The sequence below is a fragment of the Hemiscyllium ocellatum genome, chromosome 1 (assembly GCF_020745735.1).
Source record: "Hemiscyllium ocellatum isolate sHemOce1 chromosome 1, sHemOce1.pat.X.cur, whole genome shotgun sequence".
Classification (NCBI taxonomy): Eukaryota; Metazoa; Chordata; class Chondrichthyes; order Orectolobiformes; family Hemiscylliidae; genus Hemiscyllium; species Hemiscyllium ocellatum.
In genome coordinates, this window is record NC_083401.1 from 129,685,212 (window position 1) to 129,701,319 (window position 16,108).

A 16,108-nucleotide genomic window follows, 5' to 3' on the forward strand; every position below is an offset into this window, starting at 1 on the left:
GTGGGAGGAAACCAGAGCATCCAGAGGGAACCCACGCAGACACAGGGACAATGTGCATACTCAACACAGACAAAAGTGAGGACTGCAGATGCTGGAAACCAGAGTTTAGATCAGAGTGGTGCTGGAAAAGCACAGCAGGTCAGGCAGCATCCAAGGAGCAGGAAAATCAACATTTTGGGCAAAAGCCCTTCAGGAGGGCTGCTGTGAGGCAGCAATGCTGACCACTGAGCCACCATGCGACCATAGATGGAGTTAATGGTAGTTGCCTTTTCCCTCGGATGGGAGATTTCAAGACTACGGGGCATATTTTTAAGGTGAGAGAAGAGAGACTTAGAAAACACGAAACAGGCAACTTTTTACAGAGAGGGGGGTTTGCATGTGGAATGAAATTCCTTAGAAAGTGGAGGATGCAGGTACAATTACAATGTTTAAGAGACATTTGGATAAATACATAAATAGGAATGGGGGGATATGGGCCAGGAGCAGGCAGGTGGGACCAGTTTAGTTTGGGATTATGTTCAGCATGGACTGGTTGGACCGAAGGGTCTGTTTCCATGCTGTATGACTCTATGACACCAAAATTGGTAGTGTAATGGACAGTGAAGAAGGTTATCTCAGAGTACAATGGGACCATGATCAAATGGGCCAATGGGCTGAGGAGTGACAGATGGAATTTAATTTAGATAAATGTGAGTGTTGCATTTTGATACTAAATCAGGGCAGGACTTATGAAGTTAGTGGTAGAACCCGAGAGAGTGTTGCCAAACAAGAGACAGGGTAGTGAAAAAGGTGTTTGGTTCACTTGCCTTTATTGGTCAGTGCACCGAGCACAGGTAATTCTCCTATAACATGTATTTATTAAATATGATTTAGTTGTAACCTGATTTGTGAATTGCTTTTTAATAATTTGCTGATGCGATTCCATGGCCGGCACTAGCTGAACAGTAAAACCCAGCGTCAGGACCCTCTGTCTGCAAAATGCAAATTCAGTGTGTTCAGCTAAAACTTGAATGTAACAGCTCTGTAAGTCTTGAAATGTAGCTTGAAACTGGAAATTGTAGCCTACATTTAGAAGGAACTTTATTTCAAACCGGGGGAGAATCCTGAGGAGGACTGGATTTCCACATTGGCGTCACATGGTCAATCAGATCGCACGCTCTCTGGTGAAGAGCCTTGTGAAAGGTACAGTGCTGTAGTCGGTGATTTTAGTGTTAAAGCGTTAACTTTACCTTATTACTTCATAAAATACGTGATTTAAAGATTTACTTAGACTGTAGCTACAGGCTGACTACTGTTTTTGTTTCGGTTTTACTGATAACTTTGGAGGTTTGCTCCTAACCCTGTTTTTCCCATAGGCCCCATTAGTTATATCACATGATTTTCTATTACACGGTGTCACACGGGAACACAACTATTGTGTTATAGGAGAACTACCTGTATCGGAGTTGGGAGGTCATGTTGCGGCTGTACAGGACATTGCTAAGGCCACTTTTGGAACACTGCATTCAATTCTAGTCTCCCTGCTGTAGGAAGGATGTTGTTAAACATGAAAGGGTGCAGAAAGGATTTACAAGGATGTTGTCGGAGTTGGAGAGTTTGATATATAGGGACAGGCTGAATTGACTCAAGGCTATTTTCCCTTAGAGGCTGAGGGGTGACCTTACAGAGATTTATAAAATCATGAGGGGCATGGTTAGGGTGAAAAGCCAAGATCTTTTTTACCCGGGGTGGGGGAGTCCAAAACTAGTGGGCATAGGTTTAGGGTGTGAAAGAAAAGATTTAAGAGGGACCTAAGGGGCAACTTTTTTTTTACACAGAGGCTGGTGTGTATATGTAATGAGCTGCCAGAGGAAGTGGAGAGGCTGGTACAATTACCAACATTTAGAAGGCATCTGATTGGGTATATGAATAGATGGAATTTAGAGGGATATGGGCCAAATGCTAGCAAATGGAGCTAGGATATGTTGGGGATAATCTGCTATCGGGGTACCTACATTGGGGCTAGGGAGGGGAGCACCATTATTAAAGCAGACACTGTCAGGTACCAGCTAAAACACAGCCATGTAAAGTAAACCCAGCCACTGCAGGCCACATTCCTTGGGGATTAGAACATGTCCGTCAGTTTCAGATCATCCTGTTACAATAAAGGAAACAGGTAACTATCGGATAGTGTAAATCGCACCGATACTACACTTGATTGATAAAGTACTTGCTAATGCCTCCGCTGACGTCAAACTCATTCAGGTCCTGTGTTAAATGATAATACCTGTATATTCAACTATGGAGAACTATTGTGAACGCCCAGACAGCCAGGCGCATAGCAATGAGGAAACCCTTCCAAACAATAAACTTTTAAATTACAAGATCGGAAACTGCTGAACCCAGGATGTCTACCCATTGTTCAGCACAGCAGGAGCTGGACAGGTATCTCGGGGCAGCCAATAGAGACACTAATCCCTTCACAGACAGGTGAACCGACCAATGAGAGAACCGAACGAGGGGAACCTGACCGGGAACTCGAGGAAGCGCGAAGTATAACTGCTCCAGGTCCGTAGAGGAAGACAGAACGCCTTCTCCAACGAATTGCATGCTTTTGAATTCGTTGTATAGTTTGCCAGTCTTGATTCTGTAATAAACGGTGTTTTTGCTCCAAACTCTAGCCGGTGAGATCTCTCCTTCCAAAGAACACGTGGAGACGAGACCCTACGGGTCCGTCCCAACAGCTGGTGAGCCTGAACGTGGGAAGGGAAAGAGACGACCGCAAGTTGGCCACGTTGGCGGACCAGAGGGCAGACAAACTTTCGGCCGAACTTTCAAAAGGTGAGGAAGCGCTTGTTAAAGCAAAGACTTCCAGTAGGTAAATTTCTTTTAGTTAGTCAGTCTTTGTCTGCTCCCTGATCCTCACCAACACAAACAGTACTTTTAAATCAGTTTGGCAGCAACGTTGCAGAGTCCATACTGGTAAGCTATTTTCTCACTTCTTCACTAATACCTGCCTGTTTTCGCGGTACTGAAGTGACTAATTGATCCGTGGCTAGCCTTAAGTTAATGCATGGATTTCGGATCCTGGACGCAGTTTTTTGAGTTGAGTTTTACGCGTGGATTTCGGATCCTGGACGCGGTTTTTGAGTTTTTTAAAGTGTGTTTTTCCCGGAGGTAACAAGTGATTCCGGCAGCCCAATTTTCAGAGGTAACAAGGGACTCTGACGGGCAATTTTCAGAGGTAACAAGGGACTCTGCCGAGCAATTTTCAGAGGTGACAAGGTGCTCTGACGGACAATTTTCGAAGGTAACAAGGTGCCCTGATGGACTGTCTTCAGAGGTAACGAAGGCTCTGACACGCGAGACGTCCAGTACTGCAGTAATTTTCTTCTGAATGGGGGATTTTGTCGGGCCCGACGCGCTAGTGGGGAAAAAACTCTGGGTCTGAGTTAAGGTACAGCGTGGCTTACGGAGCCTGGACGCTTTTTGAAATTAATTAATACAGCGCTGACCGCACTTGACTGATTGGATCGTTTCTCTTTTTAATAAGCACTTTTACTCTGACAACTATCGATAGACATACTCGCTGCTAGCATCCTAAGGGGACAGAGGGCGGATCTCATCTTCTGAACAGGGTTATCCGCACATGCGTCTGCCTTAGACCGGTTGTTAAGAGCAGAAGTCTGCCATGCGAAGGTCAGGCTTTGAAAGACGCTGTTTTTTAAAGCGGTACCCATCAGGGGGATCCGACATGGGAGACTTGATTTCGGACCGCCGAGGATGTAATGCCTCGAAACATGTAACTAAAACTGGGGATGAGGGACTGCGACAGACGGAGACGAGGGTACGGACACACCGACAGTATGCGTGGCTTGGCATGTATGTGGATGAAAACCAGTGTGGGGCCGGCCCAGTGAGAGAGGGAGTGAGTGAGTGAGTGCAGTGATTTTTAACAGACGTGGCGAACGGAGGTGTCGCAGCAAATGTTTCATCCCAGGTCTCGGTGTACAGTGGACCGGCGCCGACAGCCTGAGTGACGGAGAGGGACCGTGGGAAGCCGCCCAGCAGCCGAAAGCAGTTTTACTGGTGTCGGAGTACGTGAGTGTTGTTCTCTACACTTAGCGGTTTGGGATTGATAACTTAACAGTCTGGGATTTTTCTCCATAGTCTCGTCTTGATTTTTAGGATTAAATACCGCTTGTCCCCCCACTATCACTTTTAATTACTCTTATACTTGGAAAGGAATACCTGGATGTAGGGAGGGGGCGCAGGAAGGGATGGTGGAGCTTTTTATTTTAATAACACTACGGTTGTGGAATCCTAAGACGGTAAATCCCGGGGTGTCCCGTGCTCACCCTAGTTTTGGCGGGTCACCCTTCTCTGGGCGGGTCACCGTTGTTCTTGGCGGGCTTTCTTGCTTTTGGCGCGAAGGCTCAGGTTGGGCGGGGCCAGCTGACTTTTGGCGTGAACGCTCAGTTGGGGCGGTGCCCGTTCGCTTTTGGCGCGAATGCTCACTCTTGGTAGGATTGCACAGTCTAGAAGGGGCTGCTCGCCTGCGGACGTTCCGCGACCCTATTAGCTCAACTACCGTGCCACCACTGCGCCAATGGGTCTCTCAAGCGTCATTGCCCTACTCCATGGGATTACTCGATGAACAGGTCCTCTTCAGTTACTGGGATGTCGATATGAATCATGCCTCTAACCACATCTTGTCTGACAGGTTGTACCTCTTACTTTTAACTATAACGTCCTGACCAACAACATGCGCATTGCCGTATCGCCATACTGTGCGTTTTCATTTACAATGTTTTGTATGTCCAGTGTTTGTCCGTCCCACTGCCCAAATATCCCCCAACCCACTTATTTTTGTCTCTCTCTCTTTTTCCCCCGCTGGTCACAGGCCTCAGGCCTCCAACTAGGACGTGCTACTCAGCACACAGCAGGGTGCTTGGCCCATCTCTCTTCCTCGCGGCCGCTCACTCATCTTTTTGTCCGCCGACATGGGCGTTTAGGCCATCCCTTTTCCCCTCGTGTTCACAAAGTGCCAAGAACGAGGGGGGGCCCACCTACTCCTTCTTCCGTCTATGCCCTCCAAATTTTAATGCCCCTTCTCACGCACCCATTTTTATCTTTTCTCCCAAGTCCACAGATTTTTTCTTTCGCTAAAGCATTATGGACGCTCATTTTAAAGCAATTTCCTCCTGCTACTTGTCCCCCCCCTCCTCAAGTTTGCGGCTAGGGAGGGTTGAGCTACTGCTGCCACAGACACTGCCATTTCCAGTCCCTAAAGCGGGTATTGGCAACCATGCGGGGTGAAGATGCCAGCCAGTCTACCTGGCTGAAGCTACACTCTCCGATGCTTTGAATATGCAACCTGTAACTGCCGGACACTACCAAACCTTCCCCAGTGGAATCTCGTACAGACTCCTCTTGCCGATTGTACTGCCCTATCCTACACCCCGCTCTCCATTCCCCACGCCGTGGTCACACCCCTTCATCGTCTCCTCCCAAACCTACACACTTTATGTTCACCGCCGGATCTGAGGTCGTCTTAGCTTTATCTTTCACTCAGCCTGCATGGGTCTCACTGAATAGAAAGTTTTCAGCTCCCTGAGGTTTCCTACCAGGACACAGTAACTCATCTTCTGGCCTCATCTCTCCATTAGGGCATTTCACTCACTATGCTTCTACTGCCGTGCTCTGCGCCCCATCTTCTTTCCAAAGTCTCATGCTCCCTGAGGTTTGCTACCAGGACTTCCCCACTCTCATGCTCCCTGAGGTTTGCTACCAGGACTTCCCAACCCTCATGCCCTGCCCAAATCCTTCAGTCTCCTCAACTGCGAGTACTCCTCGCCAATTCATCTGTTCATATCTTTTGCGACGCGCAGGTTCGCACTGAGAACGGCAGGGTGACCAGGTTCCTCTATGAATCCTCTCCTAGGGGTATCTTTTAAAGGCTGCTACTTCCCCCAAATTCATCAAATCTTCATGTATTTCACGTAGGAAACTGCTACACAGCCAATTTCTGTCCTGATCTGTCTGACCAGCTTTTTGAGATTCTCTCTCTCTGTGTCTCCTTTCCAACATGTCCGCAGCACCTGCGCACACTCCTTTGGCTAGAGCACACGGCCCCTCTCACAAGCAGGTTCTTCATTAGGCCAGGATCGTCCTTGCACCTCTCGTTCTGCGCCTCATTCAGGGCAACAAGCCCCCTCAGGGAATTGGTCCAACTTCGTACCACCGCAAATCTCCCAATTGCCCAGAGTTTTGCTTTGCTCATGAGGCTCCCAGTGAGAACGGCCCCGCTCCATAATCATCATCATCATATCTTGTACCGAGCTGGCTGGAAACACATACGCCACTACACGCACCACTTCTCTCATTGCTCCAGGTCAGCAGAACCTAATATATCTCTAAAATCACTCGATGAGACACGACCTGATGGGGAGGTGCAGTCTGAGCTGGAAACATGCAGCCCCACCTTGACACGGCCCGACATGGGTCCATTTCACTGATATCCTTACTCTTCGTGTACTTTATTCCGCTCTCTAAACTCTTCATTCAGCCTTATCTTAAGAGATCCACCTTGTTTATCATGGACTCCGCTTCCAGCGGGCAAATAGCCGCCAGGATAAGGTTGTGCCCTTTAGCTGGTGGCTCAACCCCTTTTTGTCTACATTGGTCTTTCTCCATTGTATAGGCGCCTTTCCTGATGTTACCAATACTTTCTGCCTCACAGTCGCGGATCGCTCCAATATCCTACCCAAGTGTCTGGGGGCGACAATCCCGCCCTGCTTGCTAAAGGGGGTTCCCGGCTACCTTGCCGCTTATTCTGCGCGCCCTGTGAGGCTAGGGGCATCTCCTGCGCTTTGTCTTCCCTAACCACACACTGGAATTTCACCTGCTCTATTGTCCTATTACCACAGAGTTGATGGGGATCCTCATCATTTCCACCTTTGTACTAAACGGTCTCCATGGTCGCCTCATCGAACGATTGTCCTATGACAACACCATTGGTTGTGCGCCCCGAGCACCGGCAGTTCCCCGGTGGGCTAATCGAAACTACTTGTGTCCCTTACTGTGCATTATCAAAGCGTACCGTTTGCCTTCCCCTATGCAGTCTATTGTGGTTCCCTTCTCACTATTACCAATCCCACTTCCCTCTCGAGGGACTTACTCTATTTTTTCGACACAACTCCTGGACGAAATTTTTTGCTCTTCAAACATTGCGTTTTAAAACATACAGGCGCCTGTTCTCCTGCAGCTGCTAGCACACAGTCCCACCGAGTCATAACTGCCACTCGTACTATCTTGCATTTGTATCAGTGTCCCGACTTTCATCTACCCCGTGTAGTGCTGCTGCTCAAATGGACACGGATTATCCTACTAATTGTCTTCCACAGTCTGCGCACACTTGATTTTAACTTTGTCAGAATATTGCGACTTGACACCTTTTGCGTGACTGCTCCCCGCAATTACCTCACCGACACTGGACCAGTGTCATGATTACGTTTTTACATTTTTCCTCTGCCTCTTCGTAATTCGACAAACATTAAAACACCTATAGTATAATCTGGCTACCCCTGCCTCGACTGCCTTTTTGTGGCAGCCCGTGCTGGGGAGCCTTTTTTCTCTGATTTGAGATCACGAATCCCTCTGACTTCCTTTGTGTAAAGTTGTACCCTTTCCCTTACATGAAACCACTCCTTCTACCTCACACAGAGTTCTCTCTATTTTTATGTGACTCCTTTTGGTGGATATTTTCATTGAAATACTGCCACGTACAAGTCCGCAACTCATAAGAATGGTTAAGGGTTTCAGACTACCTTCATTATTTTCACCATTGTCTTTTTATATTTGCCCCCCCCATTCCTCTTACACAAATGGTTGAGTACACTCTTCCTGGTTGCAGTTGACAGTCCACATGAGCACAGACCTTATGTTCAGAAGTACTGACTGGAGAATTTGGGGACTGCCTCCTGTCCATTCCGGTCTCCCAGACATGCCACCCCAAAGACCCCATACAACACAACACTTTATTTCCCATAGTAGTCACATAGTTCCTGACTGACCCCGCCATATATCACCCTGGTGATGCGGGGACTCCTTTTTACTGCATTCCCACAGCCCCATCTCACTGATTTAAAGGTGCTGAGGTATCATTACTTTTCAACCGGACCCCCATACGTTGAGCTCCACCAGGAGACGCCGCTGCCACCAACTCCGACAACACGACAGCCTGTGTGTGACCTCCTACAAACGGACAGGGACATATCCAATACATGCTGTAATGCGACGTCCGCTCGTGAGCCATGTTACCGGGTTTCTTGCTTACGGCTGGTTGCGATAAGGGCGGGCGAGTGGGGACCTCCCAATTCTTTTCTTCATTGCTATAGTACCGCCGTTGCATGAGCTCGGGGTTCGGGCGTAGTAGAGGCTATCTCTCCGGGGCGTGTCGGCTCCCTCAATGGTTTTCTTTCGAATTCATATGATCCTGTTGTGCATCCTGTTGTGCTCATGACTAAATTTTCACCTTCATGTACATTGAATGAAGCCTGGTTGTCCAAAGAGCCCCTACTCATTTATTTTGCCCGTCTAAATTGGGGATATGTGAATTGATCCTTCCATAACAGCGGGTGGGGGGGATGTACTGTGCGCCCTGGCAATCGAAACACTGCTGTTCTCGCAAGCGGCCCTTGCGGACTGTCCAGTATTCCTGACTGGCCTCAGCCACTCTCGGAGGCCACTGACCATGCTACTGAGCTGCCCATGTCTGTCCTTGTGGCGGTGAAATGAATGTCGCCATCTATTACTCAATGCAGCACGACTGGTTAGCCAATGACGGGTAAGATCCCTCGGGCGAGGGACAACCTAAGACAGGCACAGTCGCGCATTGACATCGGAACGGGTGGCCTCCGTTCGTCTCCATTTGATGAGATTTCTGCCTGCTTGCATCCGTGTCGGACGATTGGACAGCACTGCTGCTCTCTGGAGCATACTGATCTACGGGACCACTGGGGCACAGTACAGTTTCACACTGGGTTTCAGACCTCTAGCGGGTACCTAACTGCTGGTACCAGGCTGTTCCTACTCCCTTTCCAAACTTACAACGCCTATTTACATTTGCCGGCTCTTTGGACTACAGACTTGCGTTTACTAAATGGCTTACTCATTCTAACGCACTCGCGTACATTTCGCCAGCTCTGAATGACTTATTGCAATGCTTGTCTAATTCTGTGCTTTTCGTTATTTCTGCAGACACTGCCTCAATTACTTCAACTATTAGTTTAGCTTAGCATGCAGCCGTGACCATTTATTGCTTAATTGTGTAGTGGCGCGGTTTTCAGGGCACCCTTCATCCCCATATGACTGTCTCCTTAGAACCGGTGAGTCTGGTCGATACAATACCGGATACCGGTCGCCTCGTGGGGTTGCGTTCCTTACGGGATAAGGGGGTGTGGCCTCTTTCGAGGCCAAGGGAGGGAATGTTGGGGATAATCTGCTATCGGGGTACCTACATTGGGGCTAGGGAGGGGAGCACCATTATTAAAGCAGACACTGTCAGGTACCAGCTAAAACACAGCCATGTAAAGTAAACCCAGCCACTGCAGGCCACATTCCTTGGGGATTAGAACATGTCCGTCAGTTTCAGATCATCCTGTTACAATCTCATTGTTAATAAAGGAAACCGGTAACTATCGGATAGTGTAAATCGCACCGATACTACACTTGATTGATAAAGTACTTGCTAATGCCTCCGCTGACGTCAAACTCATTCAGGTCCTGTGTTAAATGATAATACCTGTATATTCAACTATGGAGAACTATTGTGAACGCCCAGCCAGGCGCATAGCAATGAGGAAACCCTTCCAAACAATAAACTTTTAAATTACAAGATCAGAAACTGCTGAACCCAGGATGTCTACCCACTGTTCAGCACAGCAGGAGCTGGACAGGTATCTCGGGGCAGCCAATAGAGACACTAATCCCTTCACAGACAGGTGAACCGACCAATGAGAGAACCGAACGAGGGGAACCTGACCGGGAACTCGAGGAAGCGCGAAGTATAACTGCTCCAGGTCCGTAGAGGAAGACAGAACGCCTTCTCCAACGAATTGCATGCTTTTGAATTCGTTGTATAGTTTGCCAGTCTTGATTCTGTAATAAACGGTGTTTTTGCTCCAAACTCTAGCCGGTGAGATCTCTCCTTCCAAAGAACACATGGAGACGAGACCCTACGGGTCCGTCCCAACAGATATCTGATCAGCATGGACGATTTGGACCAAGGGGTCTGTTTCCCTGCTGTATGACTCTATGACACTAAATGTGAAAATTTGATGAAACCGCTGAACTACTCAATTTTATCCATCTAGCTCATGTTTTCCCATGTACATGAAGATAACTATTCATTATAATTGAACAGTTTATAGCCAGTGGCAAAGGTAGAAAAGATGAATTATTATTTTATGACTGTAAAACTTGAATTTTACCCTTTTAAAAAGTCACATTGTCACATACAGAAATGGAGAAGGCATGACACAAATACTGTGGGTAGGGAAAGGACAAAAGTCAGAGAAACAGTTCTGGCATCAGTGCAAATCTTCGACATCAGTGAACTGTTTGCGTTTGGTTCTTTTCCTTCATTCTGATCCTTGCTGATGTCATAAGTTAGTCTTTCATTCAGTGGTTGAGAATTCACCCTTTCAGTGCCTGTGCAGGTAGTTTTCCCTTTCCCCCTTCAACAAGGACTTTTCAGATACAGCAGCTCACAAAGGAAAGGTTCTTAGTTACTTGGATTTTCTTTGCCTTCTCCACAGAGAAGGGAGAAAAAGAGAGATAAGTGTTTTCTCTTTGCAGGTTAGATGTTTCTGCTGTGTTGTCCACATACAAGACTGTAGTCCTCTGCCCAGGAACCAATCAAAACCTTTGTACTATGATGAGCACTCCGGAACCCACAGCAACTGGTTGAAAAGCAAATCAAAAGACTGTCTCCAGGCAGAACCGTCGATAACACATAACAATGATGCTGATTTGTCTGAAATTCTCCCTCACAGCTAGAGTAAGGCAATATTGTAGATACAAATCACACTGCAGTTCAACAACTTGTTCTTAAAACCGGAAACATGTCCATCCCCAGTTTGGTTTAAAACAGTATCTTTTCCCAGTTTTAGTCCACAGTCAAAAACAACATGGCATTTACTCAAGAGAAACACCTCTGGAAAATTGTAAGTATGCCTGCTCACCAAGTTAGTGGTTTGGGGGATTCTACGTGAAGGTCGTAGCGGAGGTGTTCCCACTGTCATCCTTAGCTCGGTAGGAATGTTGGTCAACTCCATTACTTGGATAGGTATAGGTAGGGCAGGATTGGTTTCATAGTCACTCGCAAAAAGACTCATGATTGTAGATTCTTCTATATTGTGGTCGTCTCCACCCTGTATGGCACACACAATTCATGAAATATTAATGCATATATTATTATACCTAAATAAGCTATAATGTACATTCAAATCAGATCAATATTCTTTTGGGAATAGGCAGCGTGCTTAATGCAGTGGGACCAGGGCAATCCTGGGATCAAATACATCCTTTTAATCTATTGAAAGTGCACAGGATGGATAAATTTGGAGTTGCTGTATAAATTTCCTGAAGCTACCCCATTTAAACAGTTGGTGTTTCAGAAATCGTCCAGAGATAGTAGTTCAGTTAGTTGTTATACATCACTAACAATAAATCTACCTCCTCTCATCAAATCATCACAATTGCATGATTGTGATCTATAGCATAACAATGTGAGGAATATTAAACCTGCATCACATGTAGCTTCGATTCAGTGACTGCACCGCCCAACACATACTGAATTTGGCTAATTTCCTATTGCATTGTCTTTAATAGAACATTGAGGTAGTTGAGTACTAAGAGTAAATCATAAAACTAGGAAAATTAATGTATGAAATTTAAAGTTAGAGTTTACAATATGAGACATTTTGGATGATCACCAGCTTAACTTGGACCAGAAAAGGCTTTCCGGGCCCTCAGATTAGATAAATATAACTTGCCTTTATTAAAACAATTGAAATGCTAAGACAGGAATGTGGTGGTACACTGGCCATACCACTGGACTAAAGTAATTTAGAATTCTCAGGTAAAGTTGTGGGGAAAAGGGTTTGAATCCCACCATGGCAGACAGTGAAATTTTGATTTAATTTTTAAAAATGGAATCTAAAAGCTAGCTTAATAGCAATTATGTAATGATTGATTATCATTCACTGATGTCTTTTTCAGAAGGATTGACAATTCTCACCAAGACTAATCTCCATGAGACTCCAGACCCACAGCATTGTGGTGGAATCTTAACTGTCTTCTGTCTAATGAGCCACTCAGTTACATCAAGCCACTATAAAGCCAAAGAAAAGATTAAACCAGACAGACCACTCAGCACTGACCTGGAAAAGACCAGGCTGAAGCATTTTCATCCATCTTAATTTATCAGTACATTAAGAACAAGAGGATAAGTAAGAAAAGGACTTGGCCTTTCAGAGACATAAATGGTAACATATATGACAATGCAAAAGATGTGAACAGGTTTCTAAATTAGTATTTTGTCTTGGTCTTCACAAAGAAGAGGAATGATGTTGACATTCTAGTTAAAGAGGAGAAGCATTAGAAATATTGGATAAATTAAGCAGAATAAGTGAGGAGTTTATGAAGGGATTGACCACGTGAAGACGGATAAATCATCAGGGCCAAATGAAATGTACTCTGAAAGAAGCCAGTAAGTAACTGGTGGATGCTGCAAGGATCATTTATCAATGTTCACCAGAACCGGCAAACTACCAGAGGACTAGAGGGTCTGCAAACATTGTAATACTATCCAAAAGGATGCGAGTGAGCTCTCAAATAAATATAGGCAGGTCAGTTTGATCTCAGTGGTGGGCAAATTACTGGAATTAAGAAATAACTGTTACTTGAAGAGACATGGATGATTCAGGGACAGTCTGGTTTTGTAAAGGGACGGTAATGTTTTACTAACTTCATTGAATTTTTTGAGGAAGTCATGAGGAACGTTGATGAGGGTGATTGAGGAGATGTTGTCTGCATGGATTTTAATGCGTATATTATTATACCTAAATAAGCTATAATGAACATCCAAGTCAGATCAGTATTCTTTTGGGTATAGGCAGCGTGCTTAATGCAGTGGGACCAGGGCAATCCTGGGATCAAATACATCCGTTTAATCTATTGAAAGTGCACAGGATGAAATGTGACAAGGTCTTACTTGGGAGACCAGTCAGAAAGATTAAACACTGCCTTAACCAACAAACTGGGCAGTGAACTTGGGTGAAAAATGTTTCCTCGTGACACCTCTAATCCTTTCATCATTCATTTTAAATCTTTACCCCATATTAACTGACCATGGGTACAGGGGAATGTGGCAATTTGGATCCAAAATTGACTCAGTAACAGGAAATGAAGGGTAATATTTACCAGATGTTTGGTGATTGGGAAGTGGTTTCCAGCGGTGTTCCAAAAGCCTCTTGTTTTGGGTCGCTAGTTGTTCTGGTATGTATAGATTTAAGATTAAATGTGGGAAAAATGATTGAGCAATTTGGAGATAATGCAAACATTAGTCGGGATGCTGATAGTAAAGAGAATGGCTGTCGACTGTGAGAAGATGTAATGTATTAGCTAAAATGGAGACAAAATGCCAAATAGAATTCATTCCGAAGAAGTATTATGTTATGGCTTTGGGAAAAGCAAACAAAGCAAATGAATAGGAGAAAGTGAGGACTGCAAGTACTGCAGCTCAGAGTTGAGAGTGTGGTGCTGGAAAAGCCCAGCAGGTCAGGCATCATCCGAAGAGCAGGAGAATCGATGTTTCGGGCATAAGCTCTTCATCCAGAAGCAAGTGAATAACAATAAACAGGAGGGTTCTGTGAGGAGCACAGAACATGAGAGATCTTTTAGTGCATGTCCAGGGGACCCTGGAGGTACTAGGACAGGCAGGTAAGATATTAAAGGCAAATGAGGTGTTTCCTTTCATTGGGCAAGCTTTTGAAATCACAAACAGGGATCTATTGCCGCAAACTGGGGATGCAGTGGTGGAGGGCTACTGTTAATAAACCAGCAATACACGATCCATGCTAATGTATCAGAAACAGGGTTCAAATCCCACCATAGTAAATGATAAAATTTAAATTTAATAAAAATCTGGAATCAAACACTAGCCAAATAGCCAATTGCTGTTAAAGTTCAGCTGATTCACTAAAGTTATCTGCTGTCTCTACCTGGTCTGGCCAATTTGAGAGTCCAGACATACAGCAATATAGGTGAATCATCACTGCCGTCTGAAATGACCTGGAGAGCCAAGTACTTCAAGGGCATGTAGGGATGGGCATCAAATGTTGATCTTGCCAGCAATCACCATATTCTACACAGGCGTGTTTAAAAAACTATACACAATCCTGGTTAGGTCATCGTTGGGGTTTTGCACAAGTTCTGATCATCACGTTACAGAAAGGACATCATCACCCGTGTAAGAGTACAGAGGGGATCACCAGGGCTCTAAGGTTTCAGCTAAGAGGAATGATTGGTTAAGATAAGGTGTTTTCCTTAACGGAGAGGAGGTTGAGGGATAAATCAATCAAGATTAATCAATTAATAAAGAGGGGCTTGGGTAGAGCAGAGGTAAAAAGACATGCTTCCCTTAGCACAGACATCAATAATCAAGAGGCTTAGATTTAGGCTTGGAGGAGTCCTGAAGAAACATATTTTCACCCTGAGGGTGCTGAGTGTCTGGAATTCACCACCCAGTTTGGTGGAGTGAAGCTGGCACTTTTATCTCATTTAAAAGAACCTGGATCTGCACCTGAGTTTCAGTAACCTTTAAGACTATGGGCTAGGTGTTGGCAAATGGAATTAGAAATGGCAGCTGGTTTATTCATCCGGTGTAACCACAATGGGAACTTCTCAACAGTTCCACCTTTAGCTCCAAAGTGCTGGAGTGGACAAGCCATCCTGGCCTCCTCCTGAAGTCCTCAGTGTCACAGATGCCAATCTTCAGCTAATTCAATTCACTCCACATGATGTCAAGAGCTGACTGAAGGCCCTTAATATTGCAAAGAATATGATGTCTGACAATATTTTGACAATTGTACTGAAGACTTATGCTCCAGAGTTAGCAGTCCCCAAGCTAAGCTGTTCCAAAGTTACACACTGGCTTCTCCTGACAATATAGAAAATAGCCCAGCTACATCTTATGTACAAAAGGTAGGATAAATCTAATCCAGCCAAGTACCGCCCTATAAATCTATTCTCAATCAACTGCAAAATGATGGAAGGGGTCATGAAACAGCATTTGCAAAGGAATAACCTGCTCATTGATGCTCAGTTTGCAGTCCTCCAGACTCCACTCAATGGAAATTGGGCAAAACTCTGCTGGCTGGAATCATACCTGGCGCAATGAAAGGTGGCTGAAGTTATTGGAGTTTGATCATCTCAATCCCAGGATATGCATGCAGGAGTTCCTCATTGCAGTGTTAATGGTCCAATTTCACATCATCTGTTTCATCAATGACCTTCCCTCCAACATAAGGTCAGAAATGATGATATTCAGATTTTACTATGTTCAGCACCATTCACAACTTCTCCGCTACTAAAGCAATCTATGTTCCATATGTAGCAAGTCATGGACAACATCCAGATTTGGGTTATAAATGGCAAGGGTTATTCATACCACAGAAGTGCCAGACAATGATCATTCCCATCAAGAGAGAATCTAGCTGTTAGATGGCATTACCATTATTGAATTCCCCACTATCGCCACCCTGAGGACTACCATTGACCTGAAATTGAACTGAACAAGCCATACAAATACTGTGGTTGTAAGACTAGATCAGAGGTTATTAATTCTATGGCAAGTAATTTTCTCATGGTCCCAGTGCCTGTCCACAACCTAGAAGACTAAAGGAATGTGATGGAATGTTCTCTGCTTGTCTGGATGGATGTCGCTCCAACAACATTCAACAACTTTGACACCACCAATTCATCAACTTCACCAACACATTCCACCCTGGCCTTAAATTTACCTGGACCATCTCTGACACCTCCCTCCCCTTCCTGGGCCTCT

The 16,108-nt window shown here is 45.3% G+C and overlaps 1 protein-coding gene across 1 annotated transcript in view; it reads right to left on the minus strand.

Annotated features, from left to right (window-relative positions):
• The window catches only part of zgc:158260 (uncharacterized protein LOC571389 homolog), a 47,254-nt gene that overhangs the window by 20,172 nt on the left and 10,974 nt on the right, over positions 1–16,108 (minus strand). The window contains exon 5 of the mRNA XM_060831946.1: positions 11,226–11,414. Within this exon, the coding sequence (XP_060687929.1) occupies positions 11,226–11,414 (189 nt within the window). The remainder of the gene's footprint in view (positions 1–11,225; positions 11,415–16,108) is intronic.